This window comes from Artemia sp. Qi Xiang Cuo, chromosome 19 (genome assembly GCF_049724085.1).
Source record: "Artemia sp. Qi Xiang Cuo chromosome 19, ASM4972408v1, whole genome shotgun sequence".
NCBI lineage: Eukaryota > Metazoa > Arthropoda > Branchiopoda > Anostraca > Artemiidae > Artemia > Artemia sp. Qi Xiang Cuo.
The window spans coordinates 14,528,845-14,552,792 of record NC_142812.1 but is presented as its reverse complement, the minus strand read 5'-3'; the positions used below and the strand labels follow the sequence as shown (position 1 = coordinate 14,552,792).

General features: G+C 36.2%; 1 protein-coding gene across 1 annotated transcript in view; it reads left to right on the top strand.

Annotated features, from left to right (window-relative positions):
- The first annotated feature begins 1,829 nt into the window (after nt 1–1,829).
- Nucleotides 1,830–23,948, top strand: part of LOC148940532 (uncharacterized) — a 39,061-nt gene continuing 16,942 nt past the window's right edge. The window contains exons 1-2 of the mRNA XM_089105566.1: nt 1,830–1,945; nt 4,610–4,783. Coding sequence (XP_088961692.1) covers nt 1,903–1,945; nt 4,610–4,783 — 217 coding nt within the window. The 5' untranslated portion in view covers nt 1,830–1,902. The remainder of the gene's footprint in view (nt 1,946–4,609; nt 4,784–23,948) is intronic.

Below are 23,948 nucleotides of genomic sequence, written 5' to 3'. Positions count from 1 at the left end.
CTCAAAGGTATAATTTCCTGAACTTTAACTGCATGGGACAAAATGGCTTTTTCAAAATTTAGATTGGATGTGTTTGGAAAAATGGTGGGTGTGGAAGGGGTGTTAGCTGCCTTCCAATTGCTTTCGACTATTAAAAAGGGCACAAGCCATTTCAATTTCTAATCAAAAGAGCCCTTTTTTAAAGTTTCTACAACAACACTTTCTATAAAAACCTTATATGCCTCTAGGGCATAACTTACAACCTTTGCCCTGAGGGCTGTGGGGGGTTGTCATCTTCAAAGACATAATCTCCAGAACTTTCAAATACTGTGAACAAAATGACTATCTCACACTTTTGATTGGATCTGTTTGGGGAAAAGGTAGGCGTCAGAGGGGGGTTGATTACCGTTTAATCACTTTCAACTATTAAAAAGGGCTCTAGCCCTTTGAATTTCCAATCAAACGATCCTTTTTTTAAGTTTCTATGACAACGCCTTCTATAAAAACCTTATATGCCTCCAGGGCATAGTTTACAACCCTTGTCCCGAGGGTTGTAGGGGAGTGTCCTACTAAAAAACATATTTTCTATTTGGAAATCAACTACGCTGAAGAAAATAGCCATCTCAAAATTTTGATTGGATGTGTTTGGGGGAATGATGGGCGTGGGGGGCTAGTTGCCCTTCAATCACTGTCGACTTTTAAAAAGGGCACTAGCCCTTTGAATTTCCAATTGAATGAGCCTTTTTTGAAGTATCTACGACAACGCCATGTATAAAAACCTTATATGCCCCCAGGGCATAACTGAAAACCCTTGCCCCGAGGGTTGTAGTGGAGTGTCCTCCTCAAAAACATGTTTTCTATTTGGAAATCAACTATGCTGAACAAAATGACTATCTCAAAATTTTGATTGGATGTGTTTGGGGGAATGATGGGCGGGGGGGGCTAGTTGCCCTCCTATCACTTTCGACTAATGAAACGGGCACTAGCCCTGTGTATATCCTATCAACTGAGTGCCTTTTGAAGTTTCTACGAAAACGCCTTCTATAAAATCCTTATATGCCCCCAAGGCATAACTCAAAACCCATGCCCTGAGGGTTGTTGGGGAGTGTCCTCCTCAAAAAGATATTTTCTATCTGGAAATCAACTATGCTGAACAAATTGGCTATCTCAAAATTTTGATTGTATGTGTTTGGGGGAATGATGTGCGTGTGGGGGGGGGGGGCTAGTTGCCCTCCATTCACTTTCGACTATTAAAAAGGGCACTAGCCCTTTGAATTTCCAATCAAACGAGCCTTTTTTGAAGTTTCTACGACAACGCCTTCTATAAAAACCTTATATGCCCCCAGGGCATAACTTAAAAGCCTTGCCCCGAGGGTTGTGGGGGAGTCTCCTCCTCAAAAAGGTATTCTCTATGTGGAAATCAACTATGCTGAACAAAATGGCTATCTCAAAATTTTTATTGGATGTGTTTGGGGGAATGATGGGCGTGGCGGGGGGCTAGTACCCCTCCTATCTCTTTTGACTGTTAAATTGGGCATTAGCCACTCCAATTTGCAATCGAATGAGCCCTTTTCGAACTTTCTACGACAACTCCTTCGATACGAAGTGCCCGGGTATGGAGAAAAAAACACATTGTGCCCACATCGCTCTTTACTTAAAGCGCTGCCTATGACTGAAGATTTGCAATGGATTGTTCTTGGGAAGATCAACAAAAGTCTACATACCTTACAACTATCTCCACTGCAGTTGGCCAATATAGATTTAAAAATAGCAATAAATTGGTCTTTAGCTCCAGTAGTCTATGTGTCTGATCTATATTTTTTTTTCTTGTATCTCCCATCTATGTACTAGATTTTGGGCTCTTTTGAAGGTTATATTCAGAATTCTGAAAGGATTCTGACTTTGTAACTCAACTGAAGAAGCATGGAAATACCCATCCTCTTTGGTGTCACTGCTGTTAAGCAAGGTAATTAGTCTTATGGGGGATCCAACCAATTTCATGATTATTTGTGTTACTTTTGTGCTTTTTTACTGTTCTTATTTTGTACTATTCTGCTGAAAAATTAGAACAATCTTAATGATTGTTTTAAGTCAGTTTGATTGTCAAACTGTTCGTCAACTAGAATAAACAAACTGTAAAACCTGTCAGTTATCAATTAAAAATAAAAATTCCAACAAACTGTTTAAAACCAACGTCTTACAAGCTGTGCTTTTTTGTGTAATTTAAATAAGATTATCTTCTCCCTAGAGCGCAAATTTTAATTGGAGGTTGAAAGATTATCACTCTCCCTAAAAAATGGATTGACTTAAAAAAAAGAAAAAAACTTCCTAATAGAATGGATGGGAATAGTAAATTCTTTTATCCCTTATTTCTTCTACCCCATTAGGCCTCCTATCCAAGGTATTAAAAAGAACCAGCTGAGAATCATCATTAAAGTAGGGCATTTGTCTAGTTTGCCATGTGTAACCAGGCTAAATTTTCTAAGTAGGGGAGTCTCCAAGATATCGCTCTAGCAATATTTCTATGTAGATAAGAGAATAAATTCCTCTGAGATACTTGACTTAATTCTCCTGCTGACTTTGCAACAGCATCAAGAGAGCAGGCACTATTGCTCTCCAGTAAACCCAGTCTTGAACTGCCACAGGTGCATCTTCAGGTCTTATCTTTGCCTTGCATTGGGATTATGTAGACTCTTAGACCGTCTTGCTCTTGGGTGACCGCATGATCGTTTAAATCCAGCAAACAAAGGGTTGAAAGCATATACAATGCAAAAGGAGGTTTCTTCTGACATTTGGAGGAGGTCGTTGCACCATCTCAGTGTACATTGCACAACTCGCAGGGAGAATGGAATCTGCATCGTACAGGACAGGAGGTTGGTGTTGCTGATAAAGTCGTACTTTATGAAGTCCCTTTAGACTAGAGGAATGCCAAAAATTATTCTTTTGTCATTATGATAAATTTTTATTTCTTCTGCTTTATGTTTTTATCATATATCACTAAACTGATAAATCAAAGATTTTTTTCAGAATATTTGTAGCTGAAATATTTCTTATAAGAAAAGTATATATATATATATATATATATATATATATATATATATATATATATATATATATATATATATATATATATATATATATATATATATATATATATATATATATATATATATATATGTTACCATGAATGTCCACAAATTAGTGAATATTAACATTAACCGGTGATTGTCCAAAATACCTTTTTTTTTCCATGGATTTATAGTCAGTGTTTCCAGTCAACCTTTTTAATTTAATGCAAGGTTTGATGATGACACGTTAGGTTAACTTTGGTTAGATTTTTAACCTATTTCTTATATTAAGAACTAAGTTTAACCTAATCTAACCTAACTTAAACTAACATAATCTAACCTAACTTTAACTTTTACCATCATAGCTTGCTTAGGACTTGCAAAGCTGACTTGCAAAGCTAATTGAATCCAAGCAGATAAAAATGAATTTTGGACATTCACCAGTGAATCTTGACATTAACCAGATTTGGGACACTCATGGTTACATGTATATAACTAGCAGTAGAAAATAGCATGTTTTTTTCTTGCTTCAAACTAGTTTGTTTTTTAAATGTTTTAGTACAATTTTGATAATAAAAAAAAATACATGAAATTCTTAGTTTGCTTTTTTTTTGTTGCATTGTAAAATATTGGAATGTATATTTTGAATGTATTGGAATATTTTGAATGTATTGGAATGTATGGAATGCATGCTGAAATTGCAGAAAAGATTTTAAAGAAAGCATAAATTGTATAGAGTATGTCTAGAACCTCTGCTTGGGGTGTCTTATATGCTTCTTATGGTAAAATTTCCTACCTCTCCTTCGTCAAAATTTAGATTATCAAGAGTCGCCCCTCCCCTAAACTCCCCAACTCTTTAATTTCAAGTCTCAAGGTACAGTAGATGCTAATTATACCCTACCCTTAATAAAACATATTCCACATTTAATGGCAAAAATTATCAATGTAAGGTGGGGTTCAATTCTGTCTTATGTAATATTAGTTTGTTTTTTGTATTTTAATTACATTTTGTACCCTTTTTTATAACATAACTTTTCTTAAATGAAATTTGAAAAATGTGCCAGATTCGCCTTCCTGCTCCAGACGCTTTCCATAATAATTTAAACTTTGCTTTACAATTTTCCTAGATTTGGAATTGCCTTTTTAATTTGCTAAAGAGAAGACAGGGGCTCTAAATGCAAATATTTTTTTTCTTGCATTAATGTTGAAATAGCTAAGTTAAAGGGGGAGCTACCCAAATAGCTGCCTGAGGCTTCTTCAGAATAATTAAAAGTTGTAAATTTTAAATCTTTTTGACTCTACAAAGGTTAAGCATATGAGGTATTGTTCTGTTTTCATCTCAAAACTTTTTTTTTAATTTGTTTACCACGTTCAAGAATTAGCTTTTGCTTTGCTTATAGTAATTGGCCATAAACTCTTCTATTTTGCTACGATAAAGCCAAAGATAGTCAGCCAATCCTGCAAGATTTTTTTCTCTTAATCTTTTCTTTTTGAACGTTTTTACGTATCACTAAATTACTGTTCTGAGTTTTCTAAGTAAATTAGCTTTAAGCTTTTTGTAGAACTTGAAGACGCACTACCAAATGATGCAGAAAGTCTGTTTGGAAGTTCTTATCCATTTTTGTTACCTAAAGAAGAAGTTTTCCAAGAGAATGTTTTTTCTACAGACGCATCTGCAAAGCCTGAATCAGATGGCCACCCTCTGAAATTTGAGCCAGATATTAATGTAGAAAGTGGTATGTTTTTTGTTTTTTTTATTTCCTTGTACATTTGTGTGCCAAGATAGAATATTGAATTTTCAACTTTTTGGGGAAATATGACAGAAACTGAAATATACCTTTAATGGATAGTCTTCAAGCTAGAAAACTGGAAAATATAAATATCTCTAAACTCTCAACCAACATTTTGAAGATTTTTCACAGTGTCTTGTCGTCTTATATACATATTCCACAATATAAATGGTACCAGGTATGTTTTTGGTTTAATGTAGATTATGTGTTATAATTTGTTGGCACATTCTTTACCCCCTCCCCCTCAAACTCAAAATCCAAGCTGCACCCCAGGTACCAACAATAATGAAACTCTTTTAATTTTAAACCTCTGCCACACTCGGTCTTAGATTGTCGGTTTAGAAAAGCGTAATATTGATATTATTATACTGATATCATAAGAGTTATTGATTTTTTCATATTTAGTACTATATTAAAATGTATTTAGTTTGTTGCATTGATCAAAGGTAACCTAAGTGCCTTAATTACAGGATTAACAACAGGGAGAAGATGCAGAAACAGATCATAATACAAAATGAGTGCAACAAAACCAAAAAATTAGCCCAGATTATTAGCTAATCAATTACCAAAAAAGAAACCAATCACTAAGAAGAAAAAGTTATTTTCCTTGTTGTTTACAGTGACTGACTGTAAGTCTCTAGTAACGGGTTTCTGACAATGAGGGTAGATATATAGATTGATATTTATTGGCAAAAGAACTATCACAAACCCTAGTGGGCTGAATTCGCATTTCTTAGTAAAAAGAATACAATAACAAAATAATACAATAACACAGTGGTGTTGTTGTTACAGTGGTAACAATACATAGTTACCACTGTAACGAAAACACAACAGGTAACAGTCAGAAAATACAAGTCATAAATATAGGTCATAATTAAAAAATATTTTATAGGTCATAATATAAAAAGATAAAAAGGGTAACAAATAAAATAACCAAATATTCAAAAATAAAAAAATAATATACACAAAACAGTTTAAATTTTTGGCAAACTTAAGGGTTGTGATTTTGGTTGATTTTATTTGTAAAAAAGGGAATAAAAGTTTTTTTTATAACGTAAGATAGAAAAGGGTATGGGAGAAAGGATGGGGATGGGGAACTATATGGGGCTGGCGATTTCTTATGGGTGAGTGGCGGCTAGGAAAGAGGTTTTCAGTACGGGGGTTTATTTGTGCTGACTTCCCAAAACGGAGGCATAAATTTTTTTCTTCTGGACTTGAGGGTATCAAGTTTTTAAGTTTCAAGGAGGTAGGAATATGGGATCTTGCCTTCTTTTTAAATAATCCTCAGGGCTTTTTTTTGAATATTTTCTATTTTTTGGTTGCTTCAATTGAGAGGCCTGGGAGTCAGACAGAACAAGCGTACTTGACCAAAGGACGCACAAAAGAAATATATTCCTTTAGTAACTGAGATGGGAGGCAACTAAATTTATTGAGAAGATTCAGAAGAGAAAGTGACAAGTTTGCTTGACGGAGGATGTTATTTATATGGGTGTCCCACTTCAAATCAGAAGATATGGTAACACCTAGGAGTTTAAAGGAAGAAGCTGAAATCTCAGGAGGAATAGGATGAAGGAAAAGAGGAGGGGACTTTAGGAAACTGACAGATAATATGGTGAATTTACAAGGATTAACCGTCATATCAAGAGAAGAAGCCTCGCCTGCAATGCCATGGAGGATACCCCTTGGATTGCTATAAATATTTTTATAACACGTATCTACAACTGTTAAGTAGTCGACAAATTTCCACATGTCAGACTTATCCATTGAAAGGCTTTTGATCATGACGAAAAACTGGTGGGGGCCAAGACTAGTATCCTGGTGAATACCATTGTGAATAGGAAGGTGGCTGGAATAGCAATCTTGATATTTGACTGCCTGTGGTCTGTTAGAAAGAAATGAGGCAACGAGCTTTAGTAAAAATGTCCCGACCTGGAATTCTTCGATAAGTTTTTCTACCAAGATATTATGGTTAACCACGTCGAAAGTCTTTTGTAGGTCAACAGAAATTAGGTTTAGCCATGTGTTTGGTCTCTCAAGTAGTCTCCCCATGGAGTCAACGAAGTGGGTAAGGTAACGTGAGGTTGATACAGATTTAAGATTTTTGAACTGCCTAGGATCAACAAGGGGATGGAAGTCAGTCAGTAAGAAAGCTTTCATATAATTTGGAAAAAATAGAAATCAGAGAGATAGGACAAATGCCATCAAAGCCAGGCTTACCGGTTTTCTTTTTTTATTGGAGTTATGAAACTTTGTTTCCAAAGGGAAGGGAAGACTCCAGATTGAGCGCATTGATTGAAAGGATTAGAAAGGGGCTCTGAGAGGTAATCACTAAAGGCTTTAATAAGTGGGACAGGAATATCCAGTGGGCAAGTGCTTGTTTTTTTTAATTTTTCAATTTCAGTCTGGCAGGATGCATCATTAGAAGGTTCACAATTTGATTCAAAATCTGTCTGGGTACTGGCATCTTTAGTTCCTAGCAGAAAATTAGTCTGGCAACTGGCAACGCTGGTTAAAACTGGTAAGGGAGTAGTCTGACACTCGCTTTGGGCTGCAATGACAGCTTTACCATCCCTTACCACCCCGAATTCTTAAAATCCAATAAGCAAATTCTTACAAATAGCTAATTCATTGATTTTAATTGTAACAGAAAATCACCAATATTTTGAAATTGTAACAGGATTGGATATTCATCACATTTTTTAGTTAATCACATATCTTCTTTAACTCTGATTTGGACCTGAGCATTAGAGCAACTAGTTCCTTTGCAAGATTTGCAAGCAATGTTGCATTCGATGTCATTTCGGTGACGGCTGCACCGGTCATTGTCACAGGATCCCTTACAACCACACTTCACGACGGTAGGCTTTCTTTGGTGCCATCGGAAGATTCGTCAGGATAGTAAACAGCCGTTCTTAAGTCTCCATCCGCAATTCTTAGGATCAAGGACAGGGCTCTGAAGCCCAATTCAATCTTTTACTCTCCTAAGATGGCTTCGGAAATAGTGAACTATTGCTGCTTCTGAAGTAGAAGGTAGAAAATGGGGATGGACGAAAGTTGTGGACATTGCTACTTTCAGTGATGGAGGGCATTTAGCCCCCCCCCCCGCTAGGGTTGACAGAATCCTCCAGCGCCCTGGGGATAGGGTTGTAAGTTATGCCATGAGGGCATATAAGGTTTCATGGATTGAGCGGTCGTATAAACTTCAAATGAGGCTCATTTGATTTGAAATAGGAAGTTTTAGTGCCCTTTTTAAGAGTCATAATGATTTGAGAGCAACGAGCCCCCCCCTCTCCACGCTCATCATTTCTCTTAACACCTCCAATCAAAATTTGGATATAACAATTTTGTTCATTGTAGTTGAAGGGTATCAAAATTATGTCTCTGAGGAAGACAACTTTCTTGTATGAACGTTTGTCGTATATACTTTGGAGGAGACTCATGGGATTGGTAGTCAGAGATTCTTGTGTTCTTTTTAAGAGTCAAAATGATCAAGTGATTAAGGTCAAAATTTTGGGCATAATTTTGGGCACTGGTACTACTACTACTACTACTAAGTCTAAGACTACTATTATTAACTCTACTCCTACTGCTACTACTATAACTACTGGCGCTACTACTACTAATAATAAATGTAAGGGTATTAAGGTTAAAATTTTGAGCAATATTGTAACTTTTAAAATAAATCAAAGCACACTATGCCCACATTGGTTTTCATGAGGACTTATGAGTATTGATTCAGGACCGGTTGATGGTATTAAGTTAAAGATTTCCTCTTGTGTTGACGGGGCTGTTGAAAAAAAGGTGATACCTACCTGCTACTACACTACTGCTACTGCTGCTGATACAGCTATTGCTGCTACCCAAGCTTTGGGTATAAAGGTAAAACTTGCAAGGAATAGTTAGGCGGATGCTGAAGTAAATCAAAGCGAACTATGATCGTATAGATTGTCAATAAGGTGACAAAGCAATATCATAATAACTGCTTACATTGTGAAGTTTGAACTTTCAGGATAAGTTGTGACAGATTTTGGAATCTTAGGCAGTGCGATAGCGCTGCCTAAGTAAAGAACGATGTGGGCACAATGTATTATTTTTTTTCTCCATACCCTGGCACTTCGTATCGAAGGAGTTGTCGTAAAAACTTCGAAAAGGACTAATTCGATAGGAAATTGGAGTGGCTAGTGCCCTTTTTTATAGTTGAAAGTGACTGGAGGGCAACTAGCCCCCCCCCCCCCATGGCCATCATTCCCCCAAACACATCCAATCAAATTTTTGAGATAGCCATTTCGTTCAGCGTAGTTGATATCCAGATAGAAAATATGTTTTTGAGGAGGACACTCCCCCACAACCCTCGGGGTAAGGGTTTTAAGTTATGCCCTGAGGGCATATAAGAACAATGTTGGCACACTGAATTATTTTTTATTTTTTTCCTTTAGAGCAGGGCACTTCGTATCGAAGAAGTTGTCGTAGAAACTTCGAAAAGAGCTGATTCAATTGGAAATTGGAGTGGCTTGTGCTCTTTTTAATGGTCGAAAGTGATTGGAAGGCACCTAACACCCCTTCCACGCCCACCAGTTCCCGAAACATCCAATCAAAATTTTGATATAGCCATTTTGTCCAGCGTAGTTAATTTCCAGATAGAAATTATGCTTTTGAGGAGGACACTCCCCCACAGCCTTCAGGGCAAGGGTTGTACGTTATGCCCTGGGGGACAATAAGGTTTTTATAGACGGCGTTGTCGTAGAAACTTCAAAAAAGGCTCATTCGTGTGGAAATTCAAAGGTCTAGTGCCCTTTTTAATAGTCGAAAGTGACTGGAGAGCAACTAGCCCCCCCCCCCCGACGCCTATCAAACCCCAAACACATCCAATCAAAATTTTAAGATAGCCATTTTGTTCAGCGTAGTTGATTTCCAGATAGAAAATATATTTTTAAGGAGGACACACCCCCACAACCCTCGGAGCAAAAGTTGTAAGTTATACCCTGGGGGCATATAAGGTTTTTATAGAACGCGTTGTCGTAGAAACTTCAAAAAAGGCTCATTCGATTGGAAATTGAAATGGCTAGTGCCCTTTTTCATAGTCGAATGTGATTGGAAGGAAACTAACACCCCCGCCACGCCCACCATTTCCCGAAACACATCCAATAAAAATTTTGAGATAGCCAATTTGTTCCAAGACGTTCAAAGTTCCGTAAATTATACCTTTGAGCAGGACACTCCCTCCACAGTCTTCGGGGCAAGGGTTATAAATTAGCCCTGGGGGCCTATAAGGTTTTTATTGAAATCTTTGTCTTAGAAACTTGAAAAAGGGCTCATTCGATTTGAAATTCAAAGGTCTAGTGCCCTTTTTAATAGTCGAAAGTGATTTGAGGCAACTAACCCCCTTCTCACGCCCTCATTTTCCTCAAACACATCCAATCAAAATTTTTAGATAGCCGTTTTATTCAACATAATTGAAAGTTTTGGAAATTAGGTCTTTCAGGATGACAACCCCCCCCCCCACATCCCTTAGGGCAAGGGTTATAAGTTATGCCCTGAGGGCATATAAAGTTTTTACTGAAAGCGTTGTCGTAAAAACTTCAAAAGCGCTCATTCAATTGGAAATTGAAAGGGCTAGTGCCTTTTTTAATAGTTGAAAGTGATTGGAGAGCTACTAACTCCCCTCTCACGCCCATCATTTTCCCAAACACATCCAGTCAAAATTTTTAATAGCTATTTTCTTCAACGTAGTTGAAATTTCTGGACATTGGGTCTTTTTGGATGATAACCCCCTCAGAGCCCTCAGTTCAAGGGTTGTAAGTAATACCCTGAGAGCATATTAGGTTTATATTGAAAGTTGTTATATAAATCATAGGCAGCGCAATTGTGCTGCCTATGTAAAGTACGTTGTTGCCGCAATTATTTTTTTCCATAACTGGGCACTTCGTATCAAAGGTACTGCCGTAGAAGCGTTTAAAAGGGGTCATTCGATTAGAAATTGGAGTGGATAGTGCCCTTTTTAAAAGTCGAAAGTTATTGGTGGGCAACTAGCCGCCTCCCCCCACGCCCATCATAGTCGAAAGTGCCCTTTTTAATAGTCGAAAGTGACTGGAGAGCAACTAGCCCCCCCCCCCCCCCCCGACGCCCATCAAACCCCAAACATATCCAATCAAAATTTTGAGATAGATGTTGTTGATTTCCAAATAGAAAATATGTTTTTTGAGGAGGACACTCTGCCACAACCCTCTGAGCAGGTTTTAAGTTATGCCCTTGGGGCATATAAAAACGATGTTGTCACAATGTATTATTTATTACTTTTGACCTTTAGAGCAGGGCACTTCGTATCGAAGAAGTTGTCGTAGAAACTTCGAAAAGGGTTCATTCAATTGGAAATTGGAATGGGTTGTGCCCTTTTTAATAGTTTAAAGGGATTGGAAGGCGACTAACACCCCTTCCACACCCACCATTTCCCGAAACACACCCAATCAAAATTTTTGTGATAGCCATTTCGTTCAGCGTAGTTGATTTCCACGTAGAAATTATGTTTTGAGGAGGAAAGTCCCCCCAGCCCTAAGGGCAAGGATTGTAAGTTCTGCCCTGGGGGCATATAAGGTTTTTTATAGAAGGTGTTATAAGGTTTTTTATAGAAGGTGTCGTAGAAACTTCAAAAAAGGCACATTCGTTTGGAAATTCAAAGGGCTCGTGGCCTTTTTAATAGTCGAAAGGGATTGGAGGGCAACTAACCCCCCTCTCACGCCCACCTTTTCCCCAAACACATCCAATCAAAATTTTGAGATAGCCATTTAATTCAACGTAGTTTTAAGTTCTGGAAATTAGGTCTTTGAGGATGACAACCCCTCCCCCACAGCCCTCACAGCAAGGGTTGTAAGTTATGCCCAGGGGGCATATAAGGTTTTTATAGAACGCGTTGTCGTAGAAACTTCAAAAAGGGCTCATCCGAAAGGAAATTGAAATGGCTAGTGCCCCTTTTTAATAGTCGAAAGTGATTGGAAAGCAACTAACACCCCTTCCACGCCCACATAAACACATCCAATAAAGATTTTGAGATAGCCATTTTGTTCCACGCAGCTCAAAGTTCAGGAAATTCTACCTTTGAGCAGGACACTCCCCCACAGTCTTCACGGCTAAGGTTATGCCCTGGGGACATATAAGGTCTTTATTGAAATCTTTGCCGTAGAAACTTGAGAAAGGACTCATTCGATTGGAAATTCAAAGGGCTAGTGCTCTTTTAATAGTCGAAAGTGATTTGAGGGCAACTAACCCTCTCACGCCCATCTTTTACCCAACCGCATCCAATAAAATTTTTTAGATGGCCATTTTATTCAACATAGTTGAAAGTTTTGGAAATTAGGTCTTTAAGGATGACAACCCTTCCCCACCCCTACAGCCCGCAGGGCAAGGGTTGTAAGTTATGCCCTGGGGGCACATAAGGTTTTTACTGAAAGGGTTGTCGTAGAAATTTCAAAAGGGCTCATTCAATTGGATATTGAAAGGGCTAGTGCCTTTTTCAATAGTTGAAAGTGATTGGAGAGTGACTAACGCACCTCTCACGGCCACCATTTTCCCAAACACATCCAATCAAAATTTTGAGATATCCATTTTGTTCAACCTAGTTGAAAGTTCTTGAAATTTGGTAATGTTGAACGATAAACCCCTCTGAACCCTCAGCGCAACGGTTGTAAGTTATGGCCTCTGGGCATATAAAGTTTATATAGAGAGTTGTTGTAGAAATTTCAAAAAGGGCTTTTTTGATTAGAAATTGAAATTACCCTTTTTAGTAGTCGAAAGCACTGTATATATAATTAGCAGTATGATCTTACCTTCCTCACCCATTATAAAAAGCCGGACCGAGGTACGAGTGCTCCAAAGAACATATAAACATAAGCGACCTTAGATCTTTTCACGGGTAGACAAGTCAGATTTCTCTTGAACGCGAAACTTAGCTTCAACGTTGGATATATATATATATATATATATATATATATATATATATATATATATATATATATATATATATATATATATATATATATATATATATATATATATATATATAATTAGTTCAGATGTTTATAGGAATTACAAGTAGGTTTCGAAGTCTCGAGTTGGTTTTAAAGGCATTTTGAGAAAGTTTCTGCCAAAATACGTGTTGTAGGGTAATTGGACCGCTAATGGCAGATCAAATGAGAGGAGCTGTTTGTACGTGCCGATATATATATATATATATATATATATATATATATATATATATATATATATATATATATATATATATATATATATATATATATATATATATATATATATATATATATATATATATATATATATATATATATATATATATATATATATATATATATATATATATATATATATATATATATATATATATATATATATATATATATATATATATATATATGTATATATAATCTATCTCGAAGGAGTAATCGTATAATTGTATCGAAGGAGTTGTCTTGGGAACTTCGAAAAGGGCTCATTCGATTGAAAATTGAAAGGGCTGATGCCCTTTTTAAAAGTCGAACGTGACTGGAGGGCAACTAATCCCCGTCCCACTCCCATGCCCACCCTCCCATTTGCCTATTATGTTTAAAAACTAAATTTTGCCTTAAGATTAAATCAAAATGCACTGTGTTAATTCTAATTCCCAATAAGGCATCTCAGCAGTATCCTAACAACGACTGAGGGTATTATATTCAAACTTTCAGGGCTACTTCTGCTCTTAAAATTTAACCAAATCAAAATAGCGTAAGTGTATGCAAGCTATCAAAGAAAGTAAACAGATTTTTTAGCGAATGGTATCAAGTTTTCCATTTCAGGTCAATTAGAGGAGGTATGAAACTAAATTAAACAGTAATATATTTGTACATATTTTTAAACGGGCGTATCTTCAACCAGGACTGAGTCCTGGTTGAACTTTGCTGAAGTAAGGATGCTAAGACTGCTTTGAAAAATTTTCAATTTTTGGTTTTATTGGTCGCGTGTTGTCGTGAGTCTTTTTTCTTTTATATATTTTTGTCTTGCTGAGGACGGCCCTTGGACATAGGGCTGAAATATTCATACGAATAATTTCCACTGTCTTGCAAAAAGATTTCCCTATTGTTCTTCGTGCTTTTGTTGTTGGTCAGCTAGAGGAGATATAAAACTAAATTAAACACTTCTATTTGTGCTCAGATTAAGCATTTATGTTGTTAAAAATTTGTCGAAAGATTTTCTCCATCATACGAATAGCAGGCCAAAATATAAATTTTTAAAAAAAAAACCGAAAAGATTTAAATTATTATTTTCTTTTTCCCTGAAAAGACTGTCAATTCAAAACTAACAGAAAAACTAATTAAAAAAAATTCCACAAAATTATTTTTTTCAAAAAAAGTAAAGAACTCCATTAGACCAAAAATGAGCCAAAATAAAATTAAATAATCTACCAAACGTAAAGCTACCACAAATCAGAATCGATATGTAAATGAAACCCAATGTGAACAGAAATTACAATAAATAACCAGGCCAAACTCAAAACGATAATAAAATAATTTGCACTTTACAATTTTTTTTTTTTTTTAATATTATCACTTTCGTTACTTTAATAAATCAATTATTATTAACATTTTCAGAAATAAATGTCACTATATCTATATTAAACTGACTATGTACATTCATTTGTATTTTTTCAGTAAAGTGTAAAACTTGATGGTAAACCAGCTAAACCCACTGACATGGAATCTATCCAAAAGGACCTTGACATTCTTGGGAATTGGGCTGATATATGGCTCCTCTCTTTCAATGCTGTTAATTGCCATGTAATACACTTTGGAAATCATAGTCCACATTAGTAGTACCATCTCCATGGTACTCTGCAGTTTTTGAAAAACTGCATTAAAAAACTCTGCATTTGAAAAAATTCATTAACTTAAGTTCAACACCTATGCAAAATCTGTATCAGCGTCTGCCCTACAATCTCTCGGAATAATCAAAAGAAATATCTCTCGCAGATGCCCAAAAGTATTTATGAAGCTCTACAAGGCACTAGTTCGCCAGCGTCTAGAGGTTGGAATTTCTCTGGTGTCGCCCTACTACAAGAAGAACAAGAGAATAACGGAAACAGTACAACGAAGAGCAACCAAAATGGTTGAAGGCCTCAAAGAAATGTCATACGAAGAACGTTTACGTCATTTGAAGCTCCCTACTCTCGCATATCGAAGAAAACGTGGCGAAATGATTATGGCTTGCGAAATTATTTTCAAAAATATTCTCCCTGGTCTCCTTCACCCCCAACCCCAGAACGCTCTATGACTAGAGGACATTCAAAGAAAATCTTCAAGAAGCACTCCTCAATCCGAGAAAGAAGCCATTTCTTCATCCAGTATGTAACAAACTTGCGAAATCAACTCTCTGAAAATACAGGGGCTGCTGATTCAGTGGGTGCATTCAAGCGGACTGTGGACAAACAATGGCTAAAGCAGAAATTCTTGTACAACTGGGAAGCTATTGAGTCCTCAACCCTAATATAGCAAACAGCCTTCAGAAGCCATCATGGAGTATCAAAAGGACGGAAAATCATTAGATTCGCTCCAAGGTTCTTTATTATAATATAGCCATAAATTACACAATTTTATTCATGTTTTCCGTTAGCCGTGAGTAGAGTTCGTATACCAATGAAAAAAACAATCGACAAAATTAATAGATCATGCCACTAAAAGAAACACAACTATTCTTGCCTGAATTTCATATTAAAGAAATAGCATTGACATGCCACTCTAACCTACCGCCAACACACGTTCATCCGAGACAATGCTAACTTTATAATACCAATTATCAGGCTACAGTGGTCAAGGAGTGCAGAAAGATCATATTTAAACAATCACAAAATAATGTAAATAATAAATGCAAGACACCTTGCTTCATCAAAATAAGTTTTTAATTTTTAAAGCATTGAATGAGCAATGTTCAGAGCCGAGATCTAATGGCAGTAAGTGACAACGTGACATCTATAGATGCAGCAAACTTTGACCAAATCAATGGTATCCTATACCGAACTGGAAGGAGACGGTAGAAACTTCTTAAGGACACGAGCAGACTTACTCTGTAGCTTTTGAATTGGAAAAAGAATAGACTTAAAAGTATTGAGGTAAACCATACCCGCATAATCAAAACAAGATTTTACTGAAGTAAAACTGAAGTGCAGAGTAGGGGACTAAGTTTTCAACTGGTTCATAATACCAACTTCCCATGATGCTTTCGCACGAACAAGATTGATGTAATTCTTCCACGGAAGATTCTCGTTGATAACCACATCTAGATAATGAATACTTGTCGCTCTTTCGATGGACGATAAACGGTCTTCAAGCTTAACGCAAATGTTAGTTAATTTTGAAACTTGCACTCTGCTCTACAATAAATAATAAGAGTAGTTTTTTTTATTAAGTGCATTTTTTTTTTCATCAATACAATTAGAAATAACACTGTATGCATGGAAAATTATTTATTTAAAGCTAATTTAAAGATTTACCGCACCCAGAAGCAGCGGTATCATCAGCAAACAATGTATCTAGGGAAGAAGAAGAAGCTGTAGCAAAATTCAGATCGTTAATTTAAAGAAGAAAGAAAAGAGGACCCGTAATTGAACCCTGAGGGACACCAACCAATGCTGATAGTGGAAGGAAAGAAGAAGCAGACTCTAAAAGATATGATCTTATTAATTCCAATGCTTTCCCAAGGCAAGCTAGAATATAATTTGTACTTTACTGAAAAAAACTAAATGAATTGACTGAAAAAAATGTGCATTGTCAGTTTAATATACATATGCTGATATTTATTCTTTATAATCTTAATTTATTTTTGATTTCTTAAAGTTACAAAAGTGAAAACATTTAAAAGATTTTTAGGGCTTTTGGAAAGCTGTTTAGAACCCTACTCAGATTAATATCTGCTCGTTTTGATTTTGACTTTTTTTTAATTTCTGTTTGTTTCGGGTTTCATTTATATAATGATACCGATTAGACGTAGTTGTATTCTTGTTAGATTATTCGACTATAATTTTGTTAATTTATGTTTAATGGAGTTCTTTACTCTATTTATTAAAAAATTATTTTATGGAAAAAATTTTTTTTTATTAATTTATGTTAGTTTTATATTGATATAGTCTGTTTAAGAGAAAGAGAATGAGCCCTTTCTGAAATTTTTACGACAATGCTTTCTATATAAACATTATATACCCGCAGGGCGTAACTTACAACCTTATCTCAGACGGCTCTGGGGAATTGTCATCCTCAAAGACCTAATTTCCAGAAATTTCAACTACCTTCAACAAAATGGCATTCTTAAAATTTCGATTGGATGTTTTTTGGGAAATGGTGGGCGTGAGAGGGCTATTAAAAAGCTATTAAAAATCACTTTCGGCTATTAAAGAGGGAACTAGCCCTTTCAATTTCCAATTGAATGAGCCCTTTTTGAAGTTTCTACAAAATCGCTTTCTATAAAAACCTTATATGCCCCCAGGGAAAAATTACAACCCTTACCCGAGGGCTGGGGGGGGGGGGGCTGTCATCCTCAAAGACATAATTTTCAGAACTTTCAACTACATTGAAAAAAATGGCTATCCCAATATTTTGATTATATGTGTTTGGAGAAATGGTGAGCATGCGAGGGGTTTAGTTGCCTTCCAATCATTTTCAAGTATTAAAAAGGGCACTAGCCATTTCAATTTCCAATCGAATGAGCTCTTATTGAAATTTCTACGACAGCGTTTTCTATAAAAACTTTATATACCTCCAGGGGATAGCATACAACCCTTGCCCTGAGGGCTTTGGGGGGGGGGGGTGTCATCCTCAAAGACCTAATTTCCAAAACTTTAAACGTCGTTGAACAAAATGGCTATCTAAAAATTTTGATTGGATGTGTTTGGGGAAAAGGTGGGCGTGAGAGGGGGTTATTTGGCCTCCAGTCACTTTCGACTATTAAAAAGGGCACTAGCCCTTTGAATTTCCAGTCAAATGAGCCCTTTTTCAAGTTTATACGACAAAGCTTTCAATAAAAACCTTATATGCCCCCAGGGCATAATTTATAACCCTAGCCCTGAAGACTGTGGGGGGAGTGTCCTGCTCGAAGACATAATTTCCAGAACTTTCAACTACGTTGAACACCATGGCTTTCTCAAAATTTTTATTGGATGTGTTTGGGGAAATGGTGGGCAACGAAGGGGTGATAGTTTCCTTCCAATCGTGTGCGTGAGAGGGGGTTAGTTGTTCTTCATTCACTTTTGACTTTTAAAAAGGACATTAGCCCTTTCGATTTCCATGTCCTCCTCAAAAACATAATTTCTATGTGGAATTCAACTACGCTGAACAAAATGGCTATCTAAAAATTTTGATTGGATGCGTGGAAGGAGTGTTAGTTGTCTTCCAATCAGTTTTGACTATTAAAAAGGGCATTAGCCATTCCAATTTCCAATCGAATGAGCCCTTTTCGAAGTTTCTATGACAATCCTTTCGATTCGCAGCGCCCTGGCCAAAACAAGAAAATAAATAATACATTGTGCCAACATCGTTCTTTACTTTGGTAGTACTAGTGCGCTGCATATGATGCTCGTAAAAATCCTTCAGATTAAGCTGATTTTTTTTCACAATCTCTCAGCCTCTCCACCAATGGTCCACTAATACTCACTAAAAGTTAAATAATCTGTTTTTTCTGATGCCTCGAACTCTACGGGCTTACAATTAGGTTGGGGTGACATGCACTCAACATGAAACGGCAGAGATGACAGAATTGTACATTTCTGATAAAATAATAAGTGGGGTTGCCGTGCGTAGAAGGCCCAAAGCAAGACCTGTCCTCATCTCATAACGTAATGAACTTGAGATCCAAAGCATCCTTAAATCTGTTTCGAAGCTTAAAGGATTTGGGATACCTATTACAACAGTTCTACCACCAGTTCTAAACAACCTTCGCAGCAGCCTCCTAATCAAAGGAAAAGATTTAAATGAAAGGGGTGATGTGTTAATGAACCGTGTTAAATGACAGGGTGCAGAAATCTGGCTAGGGATAAAAAAGGACGCTAATCTCAACTGGGAAAAATATAAAGTGTCTAAATACTCTTCTTCAATTATGTAGTGCGTTGTTTATATAACTGTTCATATCAGTCTTATACCAGAATAAGATGCCCTGTAAAATGATCCGTCTATAAAGAGGAAAGTCGCGAGGGTTTTTTCATCCAGTAATTTTTGTTTATTTAATTTTTTTTAAGCGTCAGCTTGCTATTTTCAAAGCTTCTTTTTTACTCTTGCTGTGTGTATTTGCTATTTTGTAACTAAACTGTTCCAAGAAAACCACAATTTATGTATCTTGATAATGTACAATTCTGTCATCTCTGGCATTTCATATTGAGTGCATGCCACCCCAACCTAATTGTAAGCACGTAGAGTCCGAGGCATCAGAAAAAACAGATTATTTAACTTTCAATGAGTATCAGTGGACCACTGGCGGAGAGGCTGAGAAATTTTGGTAAAAAAATCAGCTTAATCTGAAGGATTTTTACCAGTATCATAGGCAGCGCAATAGCGCTACCTAAGTAAAGAACGATGTTGGCACAATGTATTATTTATTTTCTTGTTTTGGCCAGGGCACTGCGTATCGAAGGGGTTGTCAGAGAAACTTCGAAATGGGCTCATTCGATTGGAAATTGGAATGGCTAATGCCCTTTTTAATAGTCAAAAGTGATTGGAAGACAACTAACACTCCTTCCACGCCCACCATTTCCCCAAACGCATCCAATCAAAATTTTTAGATAGCCATTTTGTTCAGCGTAGTTGATTTCCACATAGAAATTATGTTTTTGAGGAGGACATGGAAATTGAAAGGGCTAATGTCCTTTTTAAAAGTCAAAAGTGAATGGAGAGCAACTAACCCCCCTCTCACGCACACGATTGGAAGGAAACTATCACCCCTTCCTTGCCCACCATTTCCCCAAACACGTCCAATCAAAATTTTGAGAAAGCCATTGTGTTCAACGTAGTTGAAAGTTCTGGAAATTATGTCTTCGAGCAGGACACTCCCCCCACAGTCTTCAGGGCTAGGGTTATAAATTATGCCCTGGGGGCATATAAGGTTTTTATTGAAAGCTTTGTCGTATAAACTTGAAAAAGGGCTCATTTGACTGGAAATTCAAAGGGCTAGTGCCCTTTTTAATAGTCGAAAGTGACTGGAGGGCAACTAACCCCCTCTCACGCCCACCTTTTCCCCAAACACATCCAATCAAATTTTTTAGCTAGCCATTTTGTTCAACGACGTTTAAAGTTTTGGAAATTAGGTCTTTGAGGATATCAACCCCCCCCCCCTCAAATCCCTCAGGGCAAGGGTTGTATGCTATCCCCTGGAGGTATATAAAGTTTTTATAGAAAACGCTGTCGTAGAAACTTCAAAAAGGGCTTATTCGATTGGAAATTGAAATAGCTAGTGCCCTTTTTAATAGTTCAAAATGATTGGAGGGTAACTAAGCCCTCTCAAGCTCACCATTTCCCGAAACACATATAATCGAAATTTCGAGATAGCCATTTTTTTCAATGTAGTTGAAAGTTCTGAAAATTATGTCTTTGAGGATGACAGCCCCCCCCCCCACAGCCCTCGGGTAAGGGTTGTAATTTTTCCCTGGGGGCATATAAGGTTTTTATAGAAAGCGATTTTGTAGAAACTTCAAAAGGGCTCATTCAATTGGAAATTGAAAGGGCTAGTTCCCTCTTTAATAGCCGAAAGTGATTTTTAATAGCTTTTTAATAGCCCTCTCACGCCCACCATTTCCCAAAAAACATCCAATCGAAATTTTAAGAATGCCATTTTGTTGAAGGTAGTTGAAATTTCTGGAAATTAGGTCTTTGAGGATGACAATTCCCCAGAGCCGTCTGAGATAAGGTTGTAAGTTACGCCCTGCGGGTATATAATGTTTATATAGAAAGCATTGTCGTAAAAATTTCAGAAAGGGCTCAGTCTTTCTCCCTGAAAAAGACTATGTCAATATAAAACGAACAGAAATTAATAAAAAAACCGTTTTGCACAAAATAAGTTTTTAAAAAAGTAAAGAACTCCATTAAACCAAAAATGAACAAAAATAGAATCAAATAATTTACCAAGCATACAACTACCACAAATCAGTATCATTAAATAAATGAAACCCAAAACAAACAGAAATTAAAAAAAGTCAAACTCAAAACGAGCAGAAATTAATCTGAGTAAGGTTCTAAACAGCTTTCCAAAAGCCCAAAAAAATCTTTTAAGTTTTTTAATTTTTATAACTTTAAGAAATTAAAAATAAATCAAGATTTTAAGGAATAAATATCAACAAATGTATATTAAACTGACAGTGCGCATTTTTTTCAGTAAATTCATTTGATCTATTTTCAGTAAAGTACAAATTATATTTTAGCTTGCCTTGGGAAAGCATTGTAATTAATAAGATCATATCTTTTAGAGTCTGCTTCTTCTTTCCTTCCACTATCAGCATTGGTTGGTGTCCCTCAGGGTTCAATTACGGGTCCTCTTTTCTTTCTTCTTTAAATTAACGATCTGAATTTTGCTACAGCTTCTTCTTCTTCCCTAGATACATTGTTTGCTGATGATACAGCTGCTTCTGGGTGCGGTAAATCTTTCAATTAGCTTTAAATAAATAATTTTCCATGCATACAGTCGTATTTCTAAATGGATTTATTAAAAAAAAAATGCGCTTAATAAAAAAACTTATTATTTATTGTAGAGCTGAGTGCAAGTTTCCAAAATTAACTAACATTTGCGTTAAGCTTGAAGACTGTTTATCGTCCATTGAAAGAGCGAGAAGTATTCATTATCTAGGTGTGGTTATCAACGAGAATCTTCCATGGAAGAATTACATTAATCTTGTTCGTGCGAAAGCATCACGGGAAGTTGGTATTATGAACCAGTTGAAAACTTAGTCCCCTACTCTGCACTTCAGTTTTACTTCAGTAAAATCTTGTTTTGATTATGCGGGTATGGTTTACCTCAATACTTTTAAGTCTATTCTTTTTCCAATTCAAAAGCTACAGAGTAAGTCTGCTCGTGTCCTTAAGAAGTTTCTACCGTCTCCTTCCAGTTCGGTATAGGATACCATTGATTTGGTCAAAGTTTGCTGCATCTATAGATGTCACGTTGTCACTTACTGCCATTAGATCTCGGCTCTGAACATTGCTCATTCAATGCTTTAAAAATTAAAAACTTATTTTGATGAAGCAAGGTGTCTTGCATTTATTATTTACATTATTTTGTGATTGTTTAAATATGATCTTTCTGCACTCCTTGACCACTGTAGCCTGATAATTGGTATTATAAAGTTAGCATTGTCTCGGATGAACGTGTGTTGGCGGTAGGTTAGAGTGGTATGTCAATGTTATTTCTTTAATATGAAATTCAGGCAAGAATAGTTGTGTTTCTTTTAGTGGCATGATCTATTAATTTTGTCGATTGTTTTTTTCATTGGTATACGAACTCTACTCACGGCTAACGGAAAACATGAATAAAATTGTGTAATTTATGGCTATATTATAATAAAGAACCTTGGAGCGAATCTAATGATTTTCCGTCCTTTTGATACTCCATGATGGCTTCTGAAGGCTGTTTGCTATATTAGGGTTGAGGACTCAATAGCTTCCCAGTTGTACAAGAATTTCTGCTTTAGCCATTGTTTGTCCACAGTCCGCTTGAATGCACCCATCGAATCAGCAGCCCCTGTATTTTCAGAGAGTTGATTTCGCAAGTTTGTTACATACTGGATGAAGAAATGGCTTCTTTCTCGGATTGAGGAGTGCTTCTTGAAGATTTTCTTTGAATGTCCTCTAGTCATAGAGCGTTCTGGGGTTGGGGGTGAAGGAGACCAGGGAGAATATTTTTGAAAATAATTTCGCAAGCCATAATCATTTCGCCACGTTTCCCTTCGGTATGCGAGAGTAGGGAGCTTCAAATTACGTAAACGTTTTTTCGTATGACATTTGTTTGAGGCCTTCAACCAGTTTGGTTGCTCTTCGTTGTACTGTTTCTGTTATTCTCTTGTTCTTCTTGTAGTAGGGCGACACCAGAGAAATTCCAACCTCTAGACGCTGGCGAACTAGTGCCTTGTAGAGCTTCATAAATACTTTTGGGCATCTGCGAGAGATATTTCTTTTGATTATTCCGAGAGATTGTAGGGCAGACGCTGATACAGATTTTGCATAGGTGTTGAACTTAAGTTAATGAATTTTTTCAAATGCAGAGTTTTTTAATGCAGTTTTTCAAAAACTGCAGAGTACCATGGAGATGGTACTACTAATGTGGACTATGAGTGTCGAAATCTATTACATGGAAATTAAAAGCATTGAAAGAGAGGAGCCATGTATCAGCCCAAGTCCCAAGAATGTCAAGGTCCTTTTGGATAGATTCCATGTCAGTGGGTTTAGCTGGTTTACCATTAAGTTTTACACTTTACTGAAAAAATACAAATGAATGTACATAGTCAGTTTAATATAAATATGCTGACATTTATTTCTGAAAATGTTAATAATAATTGATTTTTTAAAGTTACGAAAGTGATAATATTAAAAAAAAATTTTATAAAGTGCAAATTATTTTATTATCGTTTTGAGTTTGGCCTGGTTATTTATTGTAATTTCTGTTCACATTGGGTTTCATTTACATATCGATTCTGATTTGTGGTTGCTTTACGTTTGGTAGATTATTTAATTTTATTTTGGATCATTTTTGGTCTAATGCAGTTCTTTACTTTTTTTGAAAAAAAATTATTTTGCGGAATTTTTTTTTTAATTAGTTTCTGTTAGTTTAGTCTTTTCAGGGGAAAAGAAAATAATAATTTAAATCTTTTCGGTTTTTTTTTTAAGAATTTATATTTTGGCCTGCTATTCGTATGATGGAGAAAATTTTTCGACAAATTTTTAACAACATAAATGCTTTTGAAAATCTGGGCACAAATAGAAGTGTTTAATTTAGTTTTATATCTCCTCTAGCTGACCAACAACAAAAGCACGAAGAACAATAGGGAAATCTTTTTGCAAGACAGTGGAAATAATTTGAATGAATATTTCGGCCCTATGTCCAAGGG